Here is a 17,873-nt window from a genome sequence, read left to right as displayed (position 1 = left end):
TTCTCCCATAGTTCATTAATGGTACCATAAGGTGCATCATTAATGTTATGATCCAATGAGATGCAGGAGTCTGGAAGTGTCTGGAGTATGATGAGGTCCTTCACCGGTTGTATCGTGAAATACTGCCGTTCCCCGTCATCTCTTTGTAGGACCGCCGTCACCGTTGCGGCTTCATCCGAGCCCCTCAGAATAGGCCAATCCTCCTGGCTCCTTCGACGATTGGTTTCGTGTGGGCGAAATCTCTGAATCATATGGCTTCTAGAGTCCCAGCAAAGTGTCCAAAGAGCCGAATCTTCCATATACGCCGAATAGTTGCCGAGGACCCATGAGAAGCCGCCATCTCGAACACAACGGGGTGCAGAAAGTTGAAGTGGATTGCCATCCTGAGGGTCAGGATCATCACCAAAGCTCTCAATTGAGGCGCCTATAGACCACTGAGGCTCCACTAAATGGCCATCCCCGAAGAAAGAGTAGACTGAAAAGCAATGGGCTGTTGGTCCTTCAGGTCGGATCGCGAATTTCCAGATGATGTCACGAAGTTCCTGTGGAAGATCAGAGAACCTAGCCATTTCTGATGACTTGAAAGCGTGCTGGACGTCAAATGGTATGGAGTTTGGTGTTTTCCAAGGCCCTCTAGGCTGTGTGGTATAAAGGGCAATTTGATGGTCCGGTGGTGGGCGGCTTTGTGAAATCTCCGAGTCCTCGAGGCTGGAACAATTCGAAACAGATGTTAAGATGAATGGTCAGGTTTGTCAGCTTCGTGAATGACTGGTCCAGCGTCTGTAAAATATAGTTCAGAAAAAGATTAATGGGACGTAAAAATTTGGATTTTCTGTGACACTAGGCACATCTAGTCTCTGTTTTGACGCAGCTGACCCCACTAGACTCTGTCGCCGTCCTAGCAGACGGACGCGTCAGGTTTGGGTTCATAGTGCCAGTGTAGAAAAAGCACGGCTTATAACACCGCACATACGCCGCCTTCCTCGTATTAAATAGCGTAGAAACTAGAGATCATAGATTCACTCCTACAAAACCGGAGGGTATACATAAGTGCTTTCGTCATCACCTACAAGTCCTGTAACAAAAGCCTTTTAAATATGTTAATATTATAATTCCATAAGTGAATATGAGCTCTTATTTGATAGCCAATCCAAGGATACACTCCGAATAGCCTTCAATTATGAGCTATGGACTATGTGCCTTATTTGAATCCCTCTACATAGACTCCTTAGCAATGATTGAGAAGCAAGGGCCTTGGTGATGTCGAGGTTGGGCTTTAATTATTGTGATTATTCTCAGACGCCGTGACTCTCCCATGATTCTGGCTGCGTATTTTTAACATAACTGATCTCAAGGCTTAGAATTGTCAGAATTCAGGGACATTTAGAGTCGAGTCCAAGTTTGTTGTCGCTCGACGTGGTGCCACTTGAGGAGGCAATTCGAAACCGGCCGAGCAGATGTATTCTAGGATCATCGGGCCGCTTCCATGCATTCTGCATTGCACTATTCTTATCTAAGGGGCGATGCTTTCTTTCAGGAGCTGCTTTGCCTTTTTGATATGCCACCGAAGCGCCTTTACGCCACCTTTACCACGATCCGAGGCCCCCGCTTCCTCGTTTCCGATGATAGAAACGGCTGTCTTCATGAAACCTTGTTGACCAAATAGACCAGGAGCCTCTGAATCCCTATCTCCAATGCGAAACTCACGCGGTAGGCCCAGAAGTGGCTCTAAGCGCTCAAAAAGGCTGGTGACAATCTGGATGAGAATGATTGTTTGGAGGTTGCCAGATTCTGGCAGCATAGGGTCAGCGCTTGCAAGACGAATGCGGTGCTCCAGTGCAACTCACGTATTGGAAAAGAGCTGAAGTTCAGACCAGGGACTGGACATAGTACTCGGTCGTCACTTTCGGAGGTCTCCTTGAGCAGGTCATAAACATTGGCAAATATCACCAAATGTAGTCGTAGCACACGTATGTAGACAGTCAGAATGGCAAGCAGAGAGGTCGAGTCCAAAACTGCTGTAGGTTGTGAATCGGAGTTTCCAAGAAACGAAGATGGGGATGATGATCCAGAAGTCAAGGATTGTGAGGAGGAGTCTGAAGGCGTATCGTGATCCATTTCAACACTTCCACGGCTCGTGTCTGCCGGATAGGAGCGATGCTTGAAGGAGTTTTGGGACATTCGAGGCGCGGCAGATGAGGCTGGCCCAGAAAAAGCCTCCAGCACGTCAACGAACTCTCGCGTTCTGTTCAGTATTTCATCCACTGCAGGCTTCGAGGATTTGGATTCGTCGATGGGGGAGATGAGGGTGTCCATTGTGACATGAGTGCGACCCTTGTCGAGGACAGTTAAGAGAGTGACAAGCTCATAATCGAGCCTGGAAAGTTGCTGAAGAGGACTACCTGCATCTTGCTGGGGAGTTTCGCCGCTGGTCCTGCTATCAGGAGTTTCGTCCAATCCAGATTCTGGGGTCGGTTCGTTGGATGTTGAACTGGGGTCAGCGATATGCGGGCCTGCGGCTCTTATGGGATTCAGATAGTCGCGAGATAGACCAGACGGAATGTGTGGACCGGGCTGGGCTGCGGACAGCGCTTCTGGCATAAAGAAGTCATCAGAAAGACCAAGGCTGCCTTGGATATACTCGAGTGAAGTCTCTGCAGGTTGAGAGAAAATGCCCTCGAATCCCAGAACATTCCCTGCCGCATGTTGTGCCGAAGATTCTGGCAGGGTTCGAGGTAGAATGTTGCTAGGATTCGTCAAAGCAGCGGACTGGTCGCTGTAGAATGGGCTTCCGCTGTGACTGCTGTTCGCAAATTGCGTACCGAAAGTACCGCTGGACTCGCTGGGAGTCGTCAAGTCTTCCTCCTGCTGTCCTCGACGTTGGCGTTTCTTGGTGCCGTCGCCAAGCATAGGCACGTTTGGGCTGTCGTAGGCGATGATTTGCCAGCTGCGTCGCCGGCTCATCGGGCTGGTAACACAGTCGGCATCCGCGCGGATGCATCGATCACACCTTGTCTGGTCTGCATGCTCTCGAAGACATCTTGCCTTCTGCACCCGGCATCTGTCACAAGCAAATCTGCGTGATGAGATGCCGGGTACTGGGGCTGCTGTTCGTTCAGTCGACATCTTGGACCAACCCTTCAGCATGTCCAAGGTATGAAATGGCCAAGAGCCCTCCCTGTCCAAGACATCTCGTTTCAACCAGGTGTCTCCAGCATTTTAGGCGGCAACCAGGTGGGGCTCACGTGCCCCCGCCTGATAGGGCTTATTACTGCTGAACCAACATGCGCAGACCAGGCAACCAGTTGGATGAGACAAGAGTACTTAAGTACCTACTTAGGTAAGTAAGTAACCAACCCGATCCCTAGCTGCAACTAGGGGTTGCATCTACCCAGATATCTAGTAGGCCCGGAACGCACAGCGTTCCTTCGATGCATCTCGGGAAAGCCGTCAACAGCCACCAGTGATGCAGAAGGTGGAAATTTACAGTACATTCGATCGACTGACGGCGGCGTATTGCTCCGGCCGGCACGGCGAGTAGCAACAAATCGGAGGGCCGTTGCTGCAATGCACAGAGGCATGGTTATGATCAACAAGACCGTGATAGGTCCTTCAGAGACATTGTAAAGGATGATTTGGAATCATCCCATTGTACTTGCCTTCAGGTAAGTCCGCTCTGTTTCCAAGACTCTGCCCGGGCAAGGCCCAGTCTCAATGGTCTTGGTCTTGAAAAGCAAGATCACAGTCGACCACAAGAGAGAGGGAGGAGACGAGAAGAAGGGACCAACTTGGACCGCAGAATAGACACATCATAATCCCATAAGAACTTAAGAATTGTGAGAACATGAGAGACTTATCACGCTTGCTGTGCTACCGGTTGCCAAGAATAGAACCGGGCTTGTTGGAGCCGGGCAGGACCGCGCTCTGCATTCCGGGGACGGGCACGGAACTCCGGGCCCGATTTGGCAAGTCGGAACCCGGATGTCAAACCTCGGCGCCGCAAGCTGGCCTCGCGGGGCCTCACAACTTCCTTTGTACCTAAGATCCCAGATTCCTTCACTTGACTTGCTTGGCTGGATCTGTGGTCTCGGCCATCCAGGTCTATTGATCGAAATTTTTTTGCATAGCGTTTCTGGCAGAGAGCTCTCGATTGTCGCCCAGCCGAAGTGGCCCTAACCTGAACGCCGAACAATCTGCTGCCATGGATTCAGTCATACCTACATTGAAATCGGCGGCCACCGAAGAGAATATTCAACAACTGATTGCTACTGTGCTTGCAAGCGTGCGTCCCTTATTTCCGAGTCCGGCTGCAGATGGAACCGTAAGAAAGCTCACTAGTACACTGATCGCAGGTCATTTTGTACGCTGCGGTCCGCACAGTCTACAATGTGCGATTTCATCCACTGGCCAAGTACCCAGGGCCTCGACTAGCAGCAATATCAAATGTGTGGTATGCTTATAACTGGTATGTTTCAAATTAAATCTACACGATGGAGCAACCATCGCGAAATTTAAATAGACTTGGACTGGGCTCTCCGCGCTAGGACCGCATGCCCCAAGGAAAACATTGCAACTAATTTGCCTTATGATCAGGCTGAAAGGAAGATGGCCCTGGAAGATCGAGCAGACTTTGAAACGCTATGGTACTTATTTCATAGACTGCTCACCGCAAATTCCAAAAAGGCTGATGTCGTGTTAGGGGATGTTGTTCGAATTGCGCCAAATGAATTAGTCTTCATCACACCCCAAGCTGCCAGAGGTGAGCGGTTGTCACATACGCAATAACTCGGACAAGATTATTTGTCTACCAAAGTATCCTAACATGCTCTCCACGTGGTCAAGATATATATCTGCCACATGACAGGATGATGGAACATTTTGTAAAGACAGATTTTGAGGACCTCGGCGAAGGCGATGGCGGCATCTCATTTGAAACCGATCCAGTGAAACACCGCGAAGTGGCCAAGAGAATGGCGCCGGCTTTTAGCATGAGAAATTTCAAGGCCAAGGAACCCACTCTTCAGAAATACATCGACCTTTTCATCAACAAGATGAAAATTGTGGGAAGCTTCGAACGCGGTGCCGAGATGCGGCGCTGGGCAGACTGGTTGTCGATGTATGCACAGCCTCTTGCGGCCCTCCCATTGCCCTTTAATGACAGTCATTCCTCTTGAAGGATTCTTCGCTCTGTATCAACCCTCGATCAGATGCATAGTACCAATAATATTGGAAAGCTGGCTGATAACCTGGATGTAGGGACATTGCAGCCGACATGACATACAACCGTCAAATGAATCAAACCAGAGATAGTAGGTATACCTCAGGGGATAAGATCAGTTATATTGCTCGAATTGACATATCACAGTGAAGAATGATATTTTTCTCGACGCAGCTATCAAAGTCAACTTGTTCGGAACCGTCACCCAAATTTCCAAGAGGTTCCCACTGCTCAGCCCCTTGATGTATCTGTTCATCCCGCCATCTGTCTGGCTCTCATTGCCTCGTGTCATGCGAATCAACGGCCAAGAAGTACAGAGACGAATTGACCGACGTGGCCAGACAGACCATCTCGACTATTTTGATCAGGTTGTTCCTGCTAATGAGCCACCACCGAGGGACAAGAAACAGATCACACACCTCGAACAGATAGCTGGGCAGCTCCTTGTGGCAAGCTGGGAGCCGGTGTCAAACCAGATGTACTCCGTTATCTTTTTCCTTCTCCAGAACCCGCAATCTTACTCAGCTGTTACCGCGGAAGTAAGAGCTGCCTTCTCGGCTTACAGCGATATAACTCCTGACTCTGTGGCAAATCTTCGGTACCTTCACGCATGTCTGCAGGAAACATTTCGCCTGCACCATAACACCGCAGATGGACTTCCCCGAATGAGCCCAGGGGCCATCGTGGATGGGATATATATCCCAAGAGGAGTGAGTTATACTACCCATCCACTTAAGGCCAAGCGTCTACTCCAACTCAGCGGGGCTCCATCTCGCTAACAAGGAATGCTTTCCCAATAGGTGATTTATCAAATCAGCTACTTTATCAGGGTCTTACATACCAAGGCCGCTAACTCATCAGAATAGCGGGTATATAATAGCGCCCCCATAGCAAGGGCGCTTTAAGAAAGAGACTTCCTCCTTAAGTATTAATAAATTTACTATACCCTCCCCTTCTCTAACCCTACCACTCTACCTATAACCTTTTACCCCTAACAGTTTAATACCTCTACCCTTTAAAAAAGTAAACTAATAAAACCATTATTTTAAACACTAATTAAAAATAAATTAAAAGAAGTATAATTATTATAAAGAAGCTATAATATTACTAAATAAACTATACTATTAGAAAGCTATAAAGTTATTACCACTAAAGAGCTATAAGGTCATCACTATTAAAAAGCTATAAATTTACTATTAAAAAGCTATAAAATTACTATTAAAAAGTTATAAAGTCTAAATTAATACTATAAACACTACACTACTATATAAAAATAAATCTATAAATAAAAAGCTACCTATTTATAAACCTTTTAAAGAAAGAAGTTATATAAAATAATTATAAGTAAAATAAAGCTATAAGGATAATAAACTATATTTATACTATAATAGTAAATATAAATCTTATTAAACCCTTTAAATTAACTATTTAAATCTTTAAATAAAGAAATTTACTACTTTATACTAAATAATAATAGTATTAAGAAAAGTACTTAAAGTTATAAAAGAGTAATAAATATATAATTTTTATACATAGAGTTATACTCTATTATATTATATTTAAATTTAACTTTTAAATATAAAAATAAAAATAAAGAATTTTTAAAAAATAATATAGTTTAATAAGTAGAGTGTTTAAGTTTAAGTTTAAAGTAGAAAGTTAAAAGTTAAAAGTTTAATTTTTATTAAGAGATCTTTTTTTTCTTTTTTATACTTTACTTAAAAGAAAGATTAAAGTTTAATAACTTTTATAATAAACTTTATTATCACCTTATTATTATTATAAAAAAGCTTTACTATCACTTTATATTATTATTACTTTATTATTTTACTATTATTATAAAAAAGTTTTATTATTACTTTATTACCTTATTATTACTATAAAAAAACTTTACTATTACTTTACACTATTATTACTCTATTACCTTACTATTACTATAAAAAAGCTTTACTATTATTATAACTATAAAAGACTATAAAGATACAATTTATAAAAAAAAAAGAGTTTATTAAAGTCTTATATATTAAGGCCGCTAACTTATTAAAATAGCAAATATATAATAATACTCCTATAATAAGGGCACTTTAAGAGAGAGACTTCCTCCTTAGGCATTAATGGATTTACTATACCCTCCCCTTCTCTAACCCTACCACTCTACCCGTGACCTTTTACCTCTGACATACTTCGCCGCGGCGCGGGATTCGCGCTATTTTGCCGAGCCACTGAAGTTCCGTCCGCAGAGATGGCTGCCGACTGACCATGCTGCATACGAGTCCAAGTTCGAGCGGGATGACCCCCGGGCCTTCATGCCTTTCAATCAGGGGCCGAGGGCGTGCCCGGGCTCCGCGATCGCTTGGGCGGAGACTAAAGTCTACCTCGCCAAGATCCTGTGGACCTTCGAGTTGCAGGCTGCTCCGGGTCAGGATATCAGCTTCGAAAAGGACTTCCAGTTCTATTCCATGTGGAACAAACCGCAGCTCTGGGTCCGTTACATACCCAGGAATAAGGAGTAGTGTAAACCTATTTTTGTGGCGTATAAGGAAGTTGTTGAGGCGAAAGGGAATCGACTTTCCACAACGGCTATATCTGGCAGTGAAAAACTTGCTGCGGACCGCCTTCGTATCAGGGTCTCGACTAGGAGCCCATTCGGATCGCCCGCGGTGAGGGAAGTCTTACTGATAGTTCGCTGATTAGATAGCTTTTCAATTTTCTAGTAATCCAATGGCCTACATTTGGATCACATGCTCCCAGCGTGAACTATAGCAAGACTACCAGCTTCTTCCCTGAGACTTTGCCCTGTCTCAAAAGCTCTAGACCTGGTAGAACCTTACTAAGGCCTCTGCCTAAGATCTCTATCAGGTGAGGCTTCAACTCCCCGTTATCCAACAGTCCCTGGAACATGCGAAAGTAACGAGCAACTGCTTCGGGTTTGTCACTGCTGGCTTGGTGTCTGTATTCTCCTTCAAGGCTGACCTCCTTCCCAAGCGCCTCCAGCCCCATAACGAACCTATGTTTAACAGTCCACCGACCACACTTGATCGCATCTCCTCTGATGGTACCTCTAATGAAGCATACCTCCCACCCACGCGACCCAGAGCTGCATAGCAACAGGAAACCGAGTCGTCATCCACTGCGCAGTCAAGAGCGTGACGAAGACGTCCACCAGTTTCCTCTCTAATGAGTTGTCCCTTTTCAGGTGGTTTCGTTTTTAATCCCCATACATGTAAAATGTACGTGGCGCCTTCATACAGTGGTAAATGCTCAAGACCCAGCGTTTGAAGAAATACAGTGCCAATAACAGTTTGTCCCTTTTCAACTGCAGAAGTTCGAGCGTAGTCGAAGGTGGAGCCAGCCCCACATGCATGTACAAGGTCGAAGTTCCGCGGTGAGCATGTGGCCACTGGTTCGAGCCCGGACATGCGGATCAGCTGGATCGCTATCGTTCCGACGGACGAACTGCCACCATATACAGGGACGGGATATGGCTTGCGTGCCGGAAAGTCGGGGGATGAGTCCAGATTGAAGGCTTCGGGGTCTGCCCACAGGGTCAGGGCGCTCGTTGCGAGGGCAGTACCCAAAGAAGAGGCTTGAGCTGGAGATATATTGACACTGTCCGATATTCGAAGTAGAAATCTGACGTCCGCGCGCACGAACTCGCTGAAGGCGCCATTCCGCGCTCGTGCTCCTCGTGGCTTGGGTTGGACCCATGGACAACTCCGCAGACCAGGTCACCCACCCGGAGGTGCGTATTCGGCACCGTGTCAGGATGGATGCGAACTATTGATCCTGCAAAGTCGCAGCCAGCTATTGCGTTTTCGCAAGGAAACCTGGAGGACATCTTGTAGTCTGCTGGTTGCAACGCTATAGCCTGTGTTTTGATGAGAGCGGTGCCTGGTGAGAGCGTCGGCACAGGCACATTCTGCATGACTTCAAATGTTTCGACTGACCAGATCCATCTTGGACAACTGCTTTTTGCACTTTTGGCATGTCCAGCTGGACCCCTATATCCTTGTGCATTTTCAATGTTTGCCAAAATTGTGGCTCTGGGAATGACGTGTTGTTTTCTCGTTGCTGTAGTCACATGTCCCCATGCTTTTATAGGTTGCAGCATCCCGCATGACTGATAGCGGCGGAGGAAGTGGCGCATGGATAAACAAGGCCTTCACAACAGTTGACGGGACTTGCATACCCGATTCGGACTTCCGAGGGATTGTTGGCGGCTCGCACTAATGATTAGCCACCCCAGTTTGCCTCTCGCCTGTGATCCTTGATTAAGAGATCGGATCTTCGCACCCACCAAAACGGAGGGTATACCCAACCCCCAAGGGACAACCTCTCATAGGACAACTCCTATGGGATGACCTCCTATGGGACAACCTCCTACGGGACACAACCTCCTGTAGGACAACCTCCTATAGGATAACATCCTATAGGATAAACATATGGGATAATTACTTGTAGCTTGGTGCAAAACTAAGCACTTTGTGAGTTCCCTGGTATGGGTGTACCCTCCCAGGCCGTTTTGGCAGGTGCGAATATCCGATCTCTTGATTGACGGGGCTTTCGGGAGCAGATTCTACAACTGGTTTGCAAGACGGAATGAAATGAAAGGCCTTTGAATGTGAGATATGGCTTGCAAATGAGGCTAATGCCTAATTAAAGTTGATTTGCTTCTTCAAACGATTTTCTCTGCAAGTTCTCCAGAGGCATCCATGAGCCATCTGTAAAGCCCCTAGAGAATGTAATCAGAAGTTTCGTCCTGCTCATGATGTGCCGGATCCTCCCAGTCTTACTCCGCTGACACTATTTGGTAACTGGTGATTGCTCTATTGTATCTTCCGCCCGACTTTTCACGCCATCTCCATTCAACGCCACTTTCTTCGGATCACCTTTCAGGCCATACTCAGTTTCCAATTCCGTTCTCAAAACAATTTCCTTCTCTAAAAACACAATTAATAATGCCAGTCCCGCAAATGCCACGGCTATCTGCCAAACCCGTTCTAAGGCGTCTCTGTAGACCCCGCGGATCTCATCTTGATATTCAACTGGGAATTGTCGCACAAATGCAGCGGACGCCGACTGGTATGCACCACCTCCTGTAAGCTGGTTATGAACGCCCTGATCTGAGATCCGATATGATAATGTGTCGACGCGGTTGTTGAAGATTACCGCAGGGATCGCAACGCCCCAGATATATCCCAAAGTCCGGATAAAACACCAAGTTGCTGTGGCTGCAGCCTGGTCTGCCTCAGAAACCGGGGCCTGGAAAGACGGCAGCAGAGTGTTGAGGACCATACCGGCACCGAGGGCCAACAAACACTGAAAGACGGCCCATTCGGCGACGCTCGTATTTTCGTCCTGGATAGAGAACATGCCGAGTCCCAATATCCACCCGGCGAAGCCTGCAAAGTGCAATGGGCGATATTTGCCCCAGCGGCTCAACGCGACAGCAGAGATTGCAGCGCCGGGTATACCGACCAGAGACTGTGGCAGTAGGGCGACTCCTGTTCTGCGGGGCGAGTATAGCTTGACAACCTGGAAATACACCGGGAGGAAGAAAATGAGCCAGAATAGAAGGGCAGAGTTGATGAAAGTTATGATCGCAACGACGACAGATGTTCGGTTACCAAAGAGTCGTGGTGGCATCAAGGGCTCGACTGGGAATGTGGTGTTCTCATAGAAGCCAAATATGACCAAGCCGAGGAGCCCAAGGAGCAAGGGTACGAGAGTGTGCCAAGATGACCAGGCATAAATAGACCCAGCATAGCTCAGCGCATAGAGTATAGCAACTGTAGCTGCCATGAGAATGGCACTGCCAACGTAGTCGATGCGTTTCAGTTTCTCTACCCATCCCATTTCCTTGTTGTACTCAACGTGAAGGAAAAGGTAGAGAATAACAAGCGACGCTCCGCCGATCGGGAGATTTATCCAGAAAACCCATCTCCAAGTAGTCAAAGATACGATAGCGCCGCCGATAAATGGGCCCAAGGATGTGCCTACACCGTAGATGGCGAGCACAACGGCCATGTAATTCCCACGTTTTCGCAAGGGGACAAGATCCGATACGATTATATCTAAAGGAATCAAAATCAGATTCTAAGCGTCATCTTTGGGGATTGAAGTTATGACACTGGTCAGAAGACGCACCAATGACCATAATAATTCCTCCCGAGCCCATCCCCTGCACTGCACGCCCAGCAATGAGCATGGCACCAGTATTTGCGCCGCCGCAGATACCGCTCCCGAGGGTGAAAACTGTTCGATCATGTCAGATGTGACCCCGTGGGGTATAGGATACAGGCCGGTGAACTTACCTGCCACGATAAATAGTGTCACCCATCGACGACCAAAAACATTGCACAGCTGGCCAAACAATGGTTGGAATGCCGCGCTGCAGACAAAAAACGCGTTTGTGATCCATATGTAATCACTTCCGAGCTTCAGGTCAGACAGGATCACTGGCGCTGCGGTCGACACGACGGTGTTCTCTAATGCACCGGGAAGATTGGTGATCCCCAACCCGATTATAATGGCCCAAAATTGGAATCCTCGATGGAAGTCATCCTTGTTCAGGCTGGGTCCTTCCTGAGCTTCAATATCCTCGCTTGTTCCCTCGGAGGAGACAGCTGCCTCTGGTAGACCTGCTGCAATGCCTAACACGCTGTTCGTCTTCTCATCGGGTGCCATGGCTTCAACGTCCTGAGCACCAGGCTTGCCAGTGTTTCGCAACCTTCGAACGGACAGCGGGCAAGGAGCTGGACGTACTGACTTCATCGAGAGTTCAGTACTATATTATAGCAGGCTTTCACGGGCCGAACTCACAAGTACTAGTAGGGCACGGAATGGGCGCCGATGTGCATAGGGTGGTGTATCCGAATCCTCTGAGTCTCACACCATAATATTCCGTCCGGACTGTCATGTAACCAATAACATTAGGGGTTCCGAGGCCGTGCCGGAATTCCGTTTCCGTTTACGGCTAGCGGCCTCCGACTCCCCCAGCTGTTACCACAGTATTCGCGAATACCTAGGTACTGTTGTCCCACATGACTTCTGTTGTAATTGTGCTCAGAGTTGGCAAAAGGCAGATCACACTGGGCCATCGACGAAGGATGTGCCTCGAATTTCCCAAGTCATGATAGATTAGGAGCGTCAGCGTTGTATGTATCTGCGTTTCTTCTTCCAGATGTAGAGTGAAGATACTACCTATGCCCAGTACCTTGCTTTAATTCTTTACGCTCCTGATTTCCTATCTGTACAAACAATGAATCATTTTTAAGTTGATTCTTCATCGTATGCGACCGAATGAATGTAAGAAACTCGATTCCAAAGCACGCAATATGCATTTGGACAAGCCCGGAGCGGAAACACTCGATGGTCCTGTCCTCGCTGTACATATAGGTCGGCTTTCCGAGATTTCATAGCACCCCTCAGCTTTCGTTGCAATTCCTTGAGAGGATTTCAAGTACGGCGCTGATCTCCAATCAACAGTTCTGTAAAGGTATAAGCAGCACATGCAATGCATATTGAAAGATTCATTGTGCGGCCGGACGGCTTCAAATTAGAAACGAAATTGCATATCCCCTTTTTCTGGATCCCGCAAGCCTCTGTTCAATCTCTACATCGTCAATATGCTTCCTTTCTACCTAATGTCTTGGGCTGCTATTGCCGTAGATTGATAGGCACTAAGGTCATGAACACAGCTGTGTCTGGTCTGGCAATGGATAGATTACATGCCGTTGGTTCAATCTCGTCTCCATCCAGGTGGAGAAATGAGCGGGTCGTTGCAAAACCAACAGTTTCTTCTGGCTTATTTACCTCCAGCAACCGCAACACGGTCTAACCAGGTGCATGTTAAATTTAAACAATCATGTATGCGGGGATGCAAAACCACGAAGTCCACGACCTTCACCCTTTAGGCTGGGAAAACGACCCAGTAGAAGAAAGGTTTAGGCTATCGACGATCGATCTCACGCCTAATTGTGCATATAATCACTTTGTGCTCTTTTTCCGGCTTGATCATGAGAAGACCGCTGAAGTAGCCGACGTGCTAAAGAAAGGTCTTGAGCGCACTTTGAGGTATGTGTTCACGTTTCAGAATGGCCTATATACACCCCTTCTCTTCCTATGACAAATTCAGCCCAGGCTAACAGTAGCATTCCAGCCAAGCAAGGTATCTGTGCGGAACCATTGACCGAGACCCGGACGGCGGCTATTCCTTCGTCAAGAAGAGGAATTCCACGGTCAAGTACGTTGTGAAATGCACGAGTTCTCCATCGCTTACCGAACTCGAGGGGATGCACTTCGCGTGCAACGCCCTGGGCGATCTCGCCTTTTGGAGCGCAAACCCATGGATGACATGGGGAGAGGGAAAGCCCGAGGCCAACCCAGACAGTGGTACAGTCGTCGCGGCATACCAGGTGACATTCGTTCCCGGAGGCATGGTCTTCAGTATGCACAGCCATCACTACGCGTCCGATGTGATGGGGTGGTACAATTTCACAAGCCAGCTTGCCGAGAACTGCTATGCTTTGTACAAAGACACTCCATTTCCGCCCTGGGACCCAGCACGTCTCGATGTGTCCCGCTTCACCCTGGAGATTCCGGCAGCCGATCAGGTCGATGGTCCGCCTGTCGCGCCGCAAGCTTCACGCCATCCAGACCAGCAAGCCCTCCTGTTTCACCTACCTCGGAGCAAGGCGGCGTCTTTGAAGGAGCTCGCGTGCCCCGCAGACAAATCGCTTCGAATTTCGACATACGATGCCATGTGCGCCTTTGTGTGGCGACAACTCTCTAGGGTACGGGCGGTGTTCTACAACGTCAATCCATCCACGCAGCCGTTTTTCGGAGAGGCCGTCAACATGCGGCCACGTCTGAACAACCCGGAGCTGCCAGAGCGTATGCTACGGATCGTGCTTTGCGGAGCCTTTGGAAATACCGCTCCTGTGCCGCAGCCTACAGTCAAGCAGCTGATCGCGCCTGAACATGAGTGCCCCCTCTCGGAGCTGGCGCTGTACATCCGGAAGCTCACCAACAGCTGTGATCAGCAGCACATGGAGGCTCTCTTGAAGGCGATTGCACCCATCCGCGACAAGCGGTCCATCAGCTTGAACCTCGACGCATTGCCGCCGATGTCCATCTGGGTGACAGATCACCGACCCGCTGACGTGGGTGATTTGGATTTTGGCTTCGGCAAGTCGATTACTCATCGGCATCTGTGGGGTGAGCATCTGTCTCCCGGGCTTATCCTGATATATGCACCGATCAAGCCGTCCTCTAATCCAGATGAGGGCTTTATCCTCACGGTGACCATGGAGAAGGAGTTGGTGTCTAGGTTGCTTCAAGATCCGGAATGGAAAAGCTATTTCGAATATTTGGGAGAGGATTAGACTCTTCGGATGGTCTCCAGAGGTCTCTGGAAACATCCTGAAAGGACTGCGCTGTCACTATGCTTTGGCCCGCCGAATTATATTTCTCTCTGTAGCCTCTGCTTCGAGATTCTAAAACTCATTGGTACTGATTTCACTGGACAACATCTTCACCCATTTAGACTTCCCTGTCACGCGCCTCAGGCAGGCAACATAACATAACCCTCGGGCAGCATATCCCAATATATGCCAGGGGCGACTGAGCCTGATACGTACCTAGGTACCTAGGTACCTACCTAGGCAGTCTGCTCGGCTCTTTCAATGAGTGACTTTCTTCAACAAATTAATTCCTCAAGGAGATTGTTCCCATAAAATGATATCCAAGTACGAAAAGGTACATAGGTACGGAGTACGGCTGGGAGGCCAAGCTTGGCGCGATGTTGCTGCAGACAAGGCCGAGATGCGAGTCTAGGGTTAGGGCAGGGACGGGGACCTCCATTCAAGGTTGGGCCCAACCGCCCACTTCCCCTGCGCAGCCGCCAGCGCACGGGCCACCACGTGACTTGGCGCAGCTCATTCCAGGCAGCTCGCAGTCCGCCCGACCACAGCTCAACCACTCCTTCGCAACTCGATCATCCACCACGAGTATCCACCATCACCACCCCCCACCAACACCATCGCATGTCGCGACCGCTCCCCACCGAGCACCATCTACATATAAGAGGGTCAGTTCAAAGGTACTCGCACCGGCGGGTAGCCGCGCATCGCCTGCGGAGCCTGCGTCGCCTCGAGGAGTTGTCCACCGCGCCCAAGACCGGGAAATGCCGACTTCTCTGCTCCACGACCTCTGCGCCGTGGAAGTGGGGGACCGGGGTCTTGGGAAGGGGCTGTCTCGCCTTCATCGCGAGGGCGCTGCAGCTTCCTGTCAGCGGCACGGCTCCTTGTTGGTGGCGTGGTTTTGCTGGGCGTGCGGGGACTTCGTGCCATTTTCACCAATCGTCAATCTCCTGTCGTCATCGTCGTCTCGTTGTCCGTTCCCTGTCGCCTGCGGCCGTGTCAGAAGAGTCAAGGCTGCTCTGCCAGAAGCCTGGGAGGGAGGGAATCCTGCCTACCGCAGGGGCCACGATTCGGTAATGCCCTTTTTGCCCTGTCCGACCTACTAACTTGCGACAGGCTCGAGCGGTCGGTCGGCCATGGCCGATGATGTGTCGACTGCCTCGAAGCCAGACACGGCCACCACCCCGAAACTAGACGCGACTTCCTCGTATGATATCAACGTCTCGGGCGCGCCGGCCGTGGTGACTTGGGGTGGCCACTCGCCCTTGAGCGACGTGACATGCGACGTCCGCCGCTACGCCTCGAACAATACTGCCTTCATCAAGCTACGCGCGACTCTGTTGCTGAAGGTACCTGCGTCTCTGCCTTCCAAGACCAGCCTGTTCCTGTTCATCCACCCCGAGCGCATACAAGAACTCGTCTTGGACGAGCCCTCCGAGTTCCCACCACACGAGGCTGTGAAGAAGAAGCTGGGTCAGGACACATGCTGCCTACGCTTCACGCTGGACAGGCCGGCTTCCCTGGTCGGGCCTGCTAGCCCCGAGAAGACTACACCCAAGAACAAGAGCTCGGGCGAGCTGTTACGTCACCTGCAGTCGTTGGCCCGTGAGACCAACTTCACTGTGCACCTGCCCGCCAAGGTTGTGACCAAGGCTCGACTGCAGTCGCTGTGCGTCGCGGCTACTCGCCATGGGTTGAAGGCAATCCCCTGGCAGGCTGACCTGACCTGTCTCTACGGTGGCAAAGGCGGCCGGCTCATCGAGGATGGACTTGAGGCTCCCCCTGCGGAGCCTCCATCCTACGATGAGCTGGAGCCTGGGCCACCGATGCCGCCAGCAAGTCAAGGTAAGCTGTGCTTCATCTTCTCGCCTGGCTTGCATCATGCTGACACCGTCGTAGGCTCGACTTCTCAGGGTCCTTCCAAGAAGCGGCGGCGTGGCAGTGACGGTTCAGATGCCCAGCCTGTAGATCTCGCGCTTATGGAGGCGATGTGCCGCAAGATCATGGGTGAGATGAAGGCCGAGCTGAAGCAGGAAATGAGTGACCAGCTGCACCAGCTAGAGACCCGAATCATGGACTGCCTCGAAGAGCGGCTGGCCGAGGAGACAGCGCGAGTAGAGGAACACGTCGACCAGCAGCTCCTGGAGGTAAGAGACGAGACGACCGACGAGATCGGAACCCGCATAGAGGACGAGTACTACGGTGTGCGCCTCCGCCTCGAAGAGTACGTCAAAGATGAGGTCAGAGATGCCGAGCAGAGGATCATCCAACACATAGAAAGCAACGCTACAGTGTCTTTACAATTCAATACGTAATGTTAAACCTGGACACCGTGCACCCGATGGCGCATCCGCCCCAGCTGGTGCTGATTGGACGCACCACCACCATTCCCACTCCATGTCATGAGGACCGATCTAGAACGTGCACAGCTTGTCCCCGAAGCCCTTGCAGCAAGTAGTGAACGCGTTGACATCGGTCGTATCGCATTCCTAGAAATCAGAGACCGTCAGAGTCAGCTCCTGCGAAATCACACTGTGAGGGTAATTAATTACGACCTACCCCGTCTACGATCGAGCCCCGGCCGTTGCAGCAGGAGTTGGTGTGGTCCGGGGTGAAGTTGACCTGGCCCGACGCGGTGCCCACGCAGCAGTTGGCGGGTGTTCCGGCGAGGGCACTGAGTTCGGGTTAGTACTTGATGCCTAGACGTTAGGGGATCCCGTACCCTGAGGCGAGGAAACTCAAGATCAGCGAGGCGAAATGCATGGTTGGCGGGTGTTGTACAAGTTCTGGGAATGCTTCTAAGAGGCGTGGAGGGTGATGAATCGATAGCGACAGGCCAAAAGTTCCTCAGGACTGGTGAGCGGGCTGTGACTGCTTAAGATGCCAGAGAAATCGATAATTTACAGGAAGACTTGCGATCACATTTATAATATAATTGAATGGGATGATGTACGCGGACTCCTTAGGCTGGATGGAGTCCGGGGAGGATTGGTCCCGAACTCTGTTAGCTGGGCATATCCACCTCGTCTGGTGGTGATGACTCGCAGCATAGGGGGCTCGAACCGGTTGATCCGGGGCAGTGGGTTCTCAAGGCTTCAGGTACGAGTCGCTACTTATGTGCTACTATAAATATTTGGGGCGGTGTTTCTAGTCAACGCCGCCGTTTAGACAGTTCCCCTTGGGTTTGTCTGTCCGCCGCAAGGCTGAGGTGACGTGCAAACCTATCGCGGGTA

General features: G+C 49.7%; 3 protein-coding genes across 3 annotated transcripts; 1 reads left to right on the top strand and 2 right to left on the bottom strand.

Annotated features, from left to right (window-relative positions):
- Positions 1–1,426: 1,426 nt before the first annotated feature.
- Positions 1,427–3,245, bottom strand: KVR01_004451 (uncharacterized protein). The gene is made up of 2 exons (XM_044789340.1): positions 1,848–3,245; positions 1,427–1,791 (listed from the first exon to the last, which is right to left on the bottom strand). The coding sequence occupies exons 1-2, from the start codon at positions 3,145–3,147 to the stop codon at positions 1,514–1,516; spliced, it is 1,578 nt and encodes a 525-aa protein (XP_044646615.1). The 5' UTR covers positions 3,148–3,245; the 3' UTR covers positions 1,427–1,513.
- A 6,776-nt stretch (positions 3,246–10,021) lies between these two features.
- Positions 10,022–12,731, bottom strand: KVR01_004136 (uncharacterized protein; the record flags this gene model as incomplete). The annotated part of the gene is made up of 3 exons (XM_044789018.1): positions 10,022–10,727; positions 10,764–11,292; positions 12,587–12,731. 3 exons carry the CDS (start codon positions 12,729–12,731, stop codon positions 10,022–10,024), a joined length of 1,380 nt encoding a protein of 459 aa, XP_044646300.1.
- A 781-nt stretch (positions 12,732–13,512) lies between these two features.
- KVR01_004829 (uncharacterized protein) lies at positions 13,513–16,955 on the top strand (the record flags this gene model as incomplete). Its single annotated transcript, XM_044784862.1, has 6 exons — positions 13,513–13,609; positions 13,655–13,919; positions 14,539–14,657; positions 15,156–15,287; positions 15,757–16,485; positions 16,540–16,955. The coding sequence occupies 6 exons, from the start codon at positions 13,513–13,515 to the stop codon at positions 16,953–16,955; spliced, it is 1,758 nt and encodes a 585-aa protein (XP_044646993.1).
- Between the last annotated feature and the right edge of the window lie 918 nt (positions 16,956–17,873).

This window comes from Diaporthe batatas, assembly GCF_019321695.1.
Source record: "Diaporthe batatas strain CRI 302-4 chromosome Unknown Contig00004, whole genome shotgun sequence".
NCBI classification, from domain to species: domain Eukaryota; kingdom Fungi; phylum Ascomycota; class Sordariomycetes; order Diaporthales; family Diaporthaceae; genus Diaporthe; species Diaporthe batatas.
The sequence above is the reverse complement of the archived record's forward strand: the minus strand, read 5'-3'. Positions and strand labels throughout refer to the sequence as shown.

What these genes read in the sequence shown, in the direction of transcription:
- KVR01_004451 (XM_044789340.1), bottom strand. Translation starts at nt 3,147, where the DNA reads ATGCTGAAGGGTTGGTCCAAGATGTCGACTGAACGAACAGCAGCCCCA. An exon ending in CTTCAGCTCTTTTCCAATAC is followed by an intron (nt 1,792 to 1,847) that starts GTGAGTTGCACT and finishes CTATGCTGCCAG; the next exon opens with AATCTGGCAACCTCCAAACA.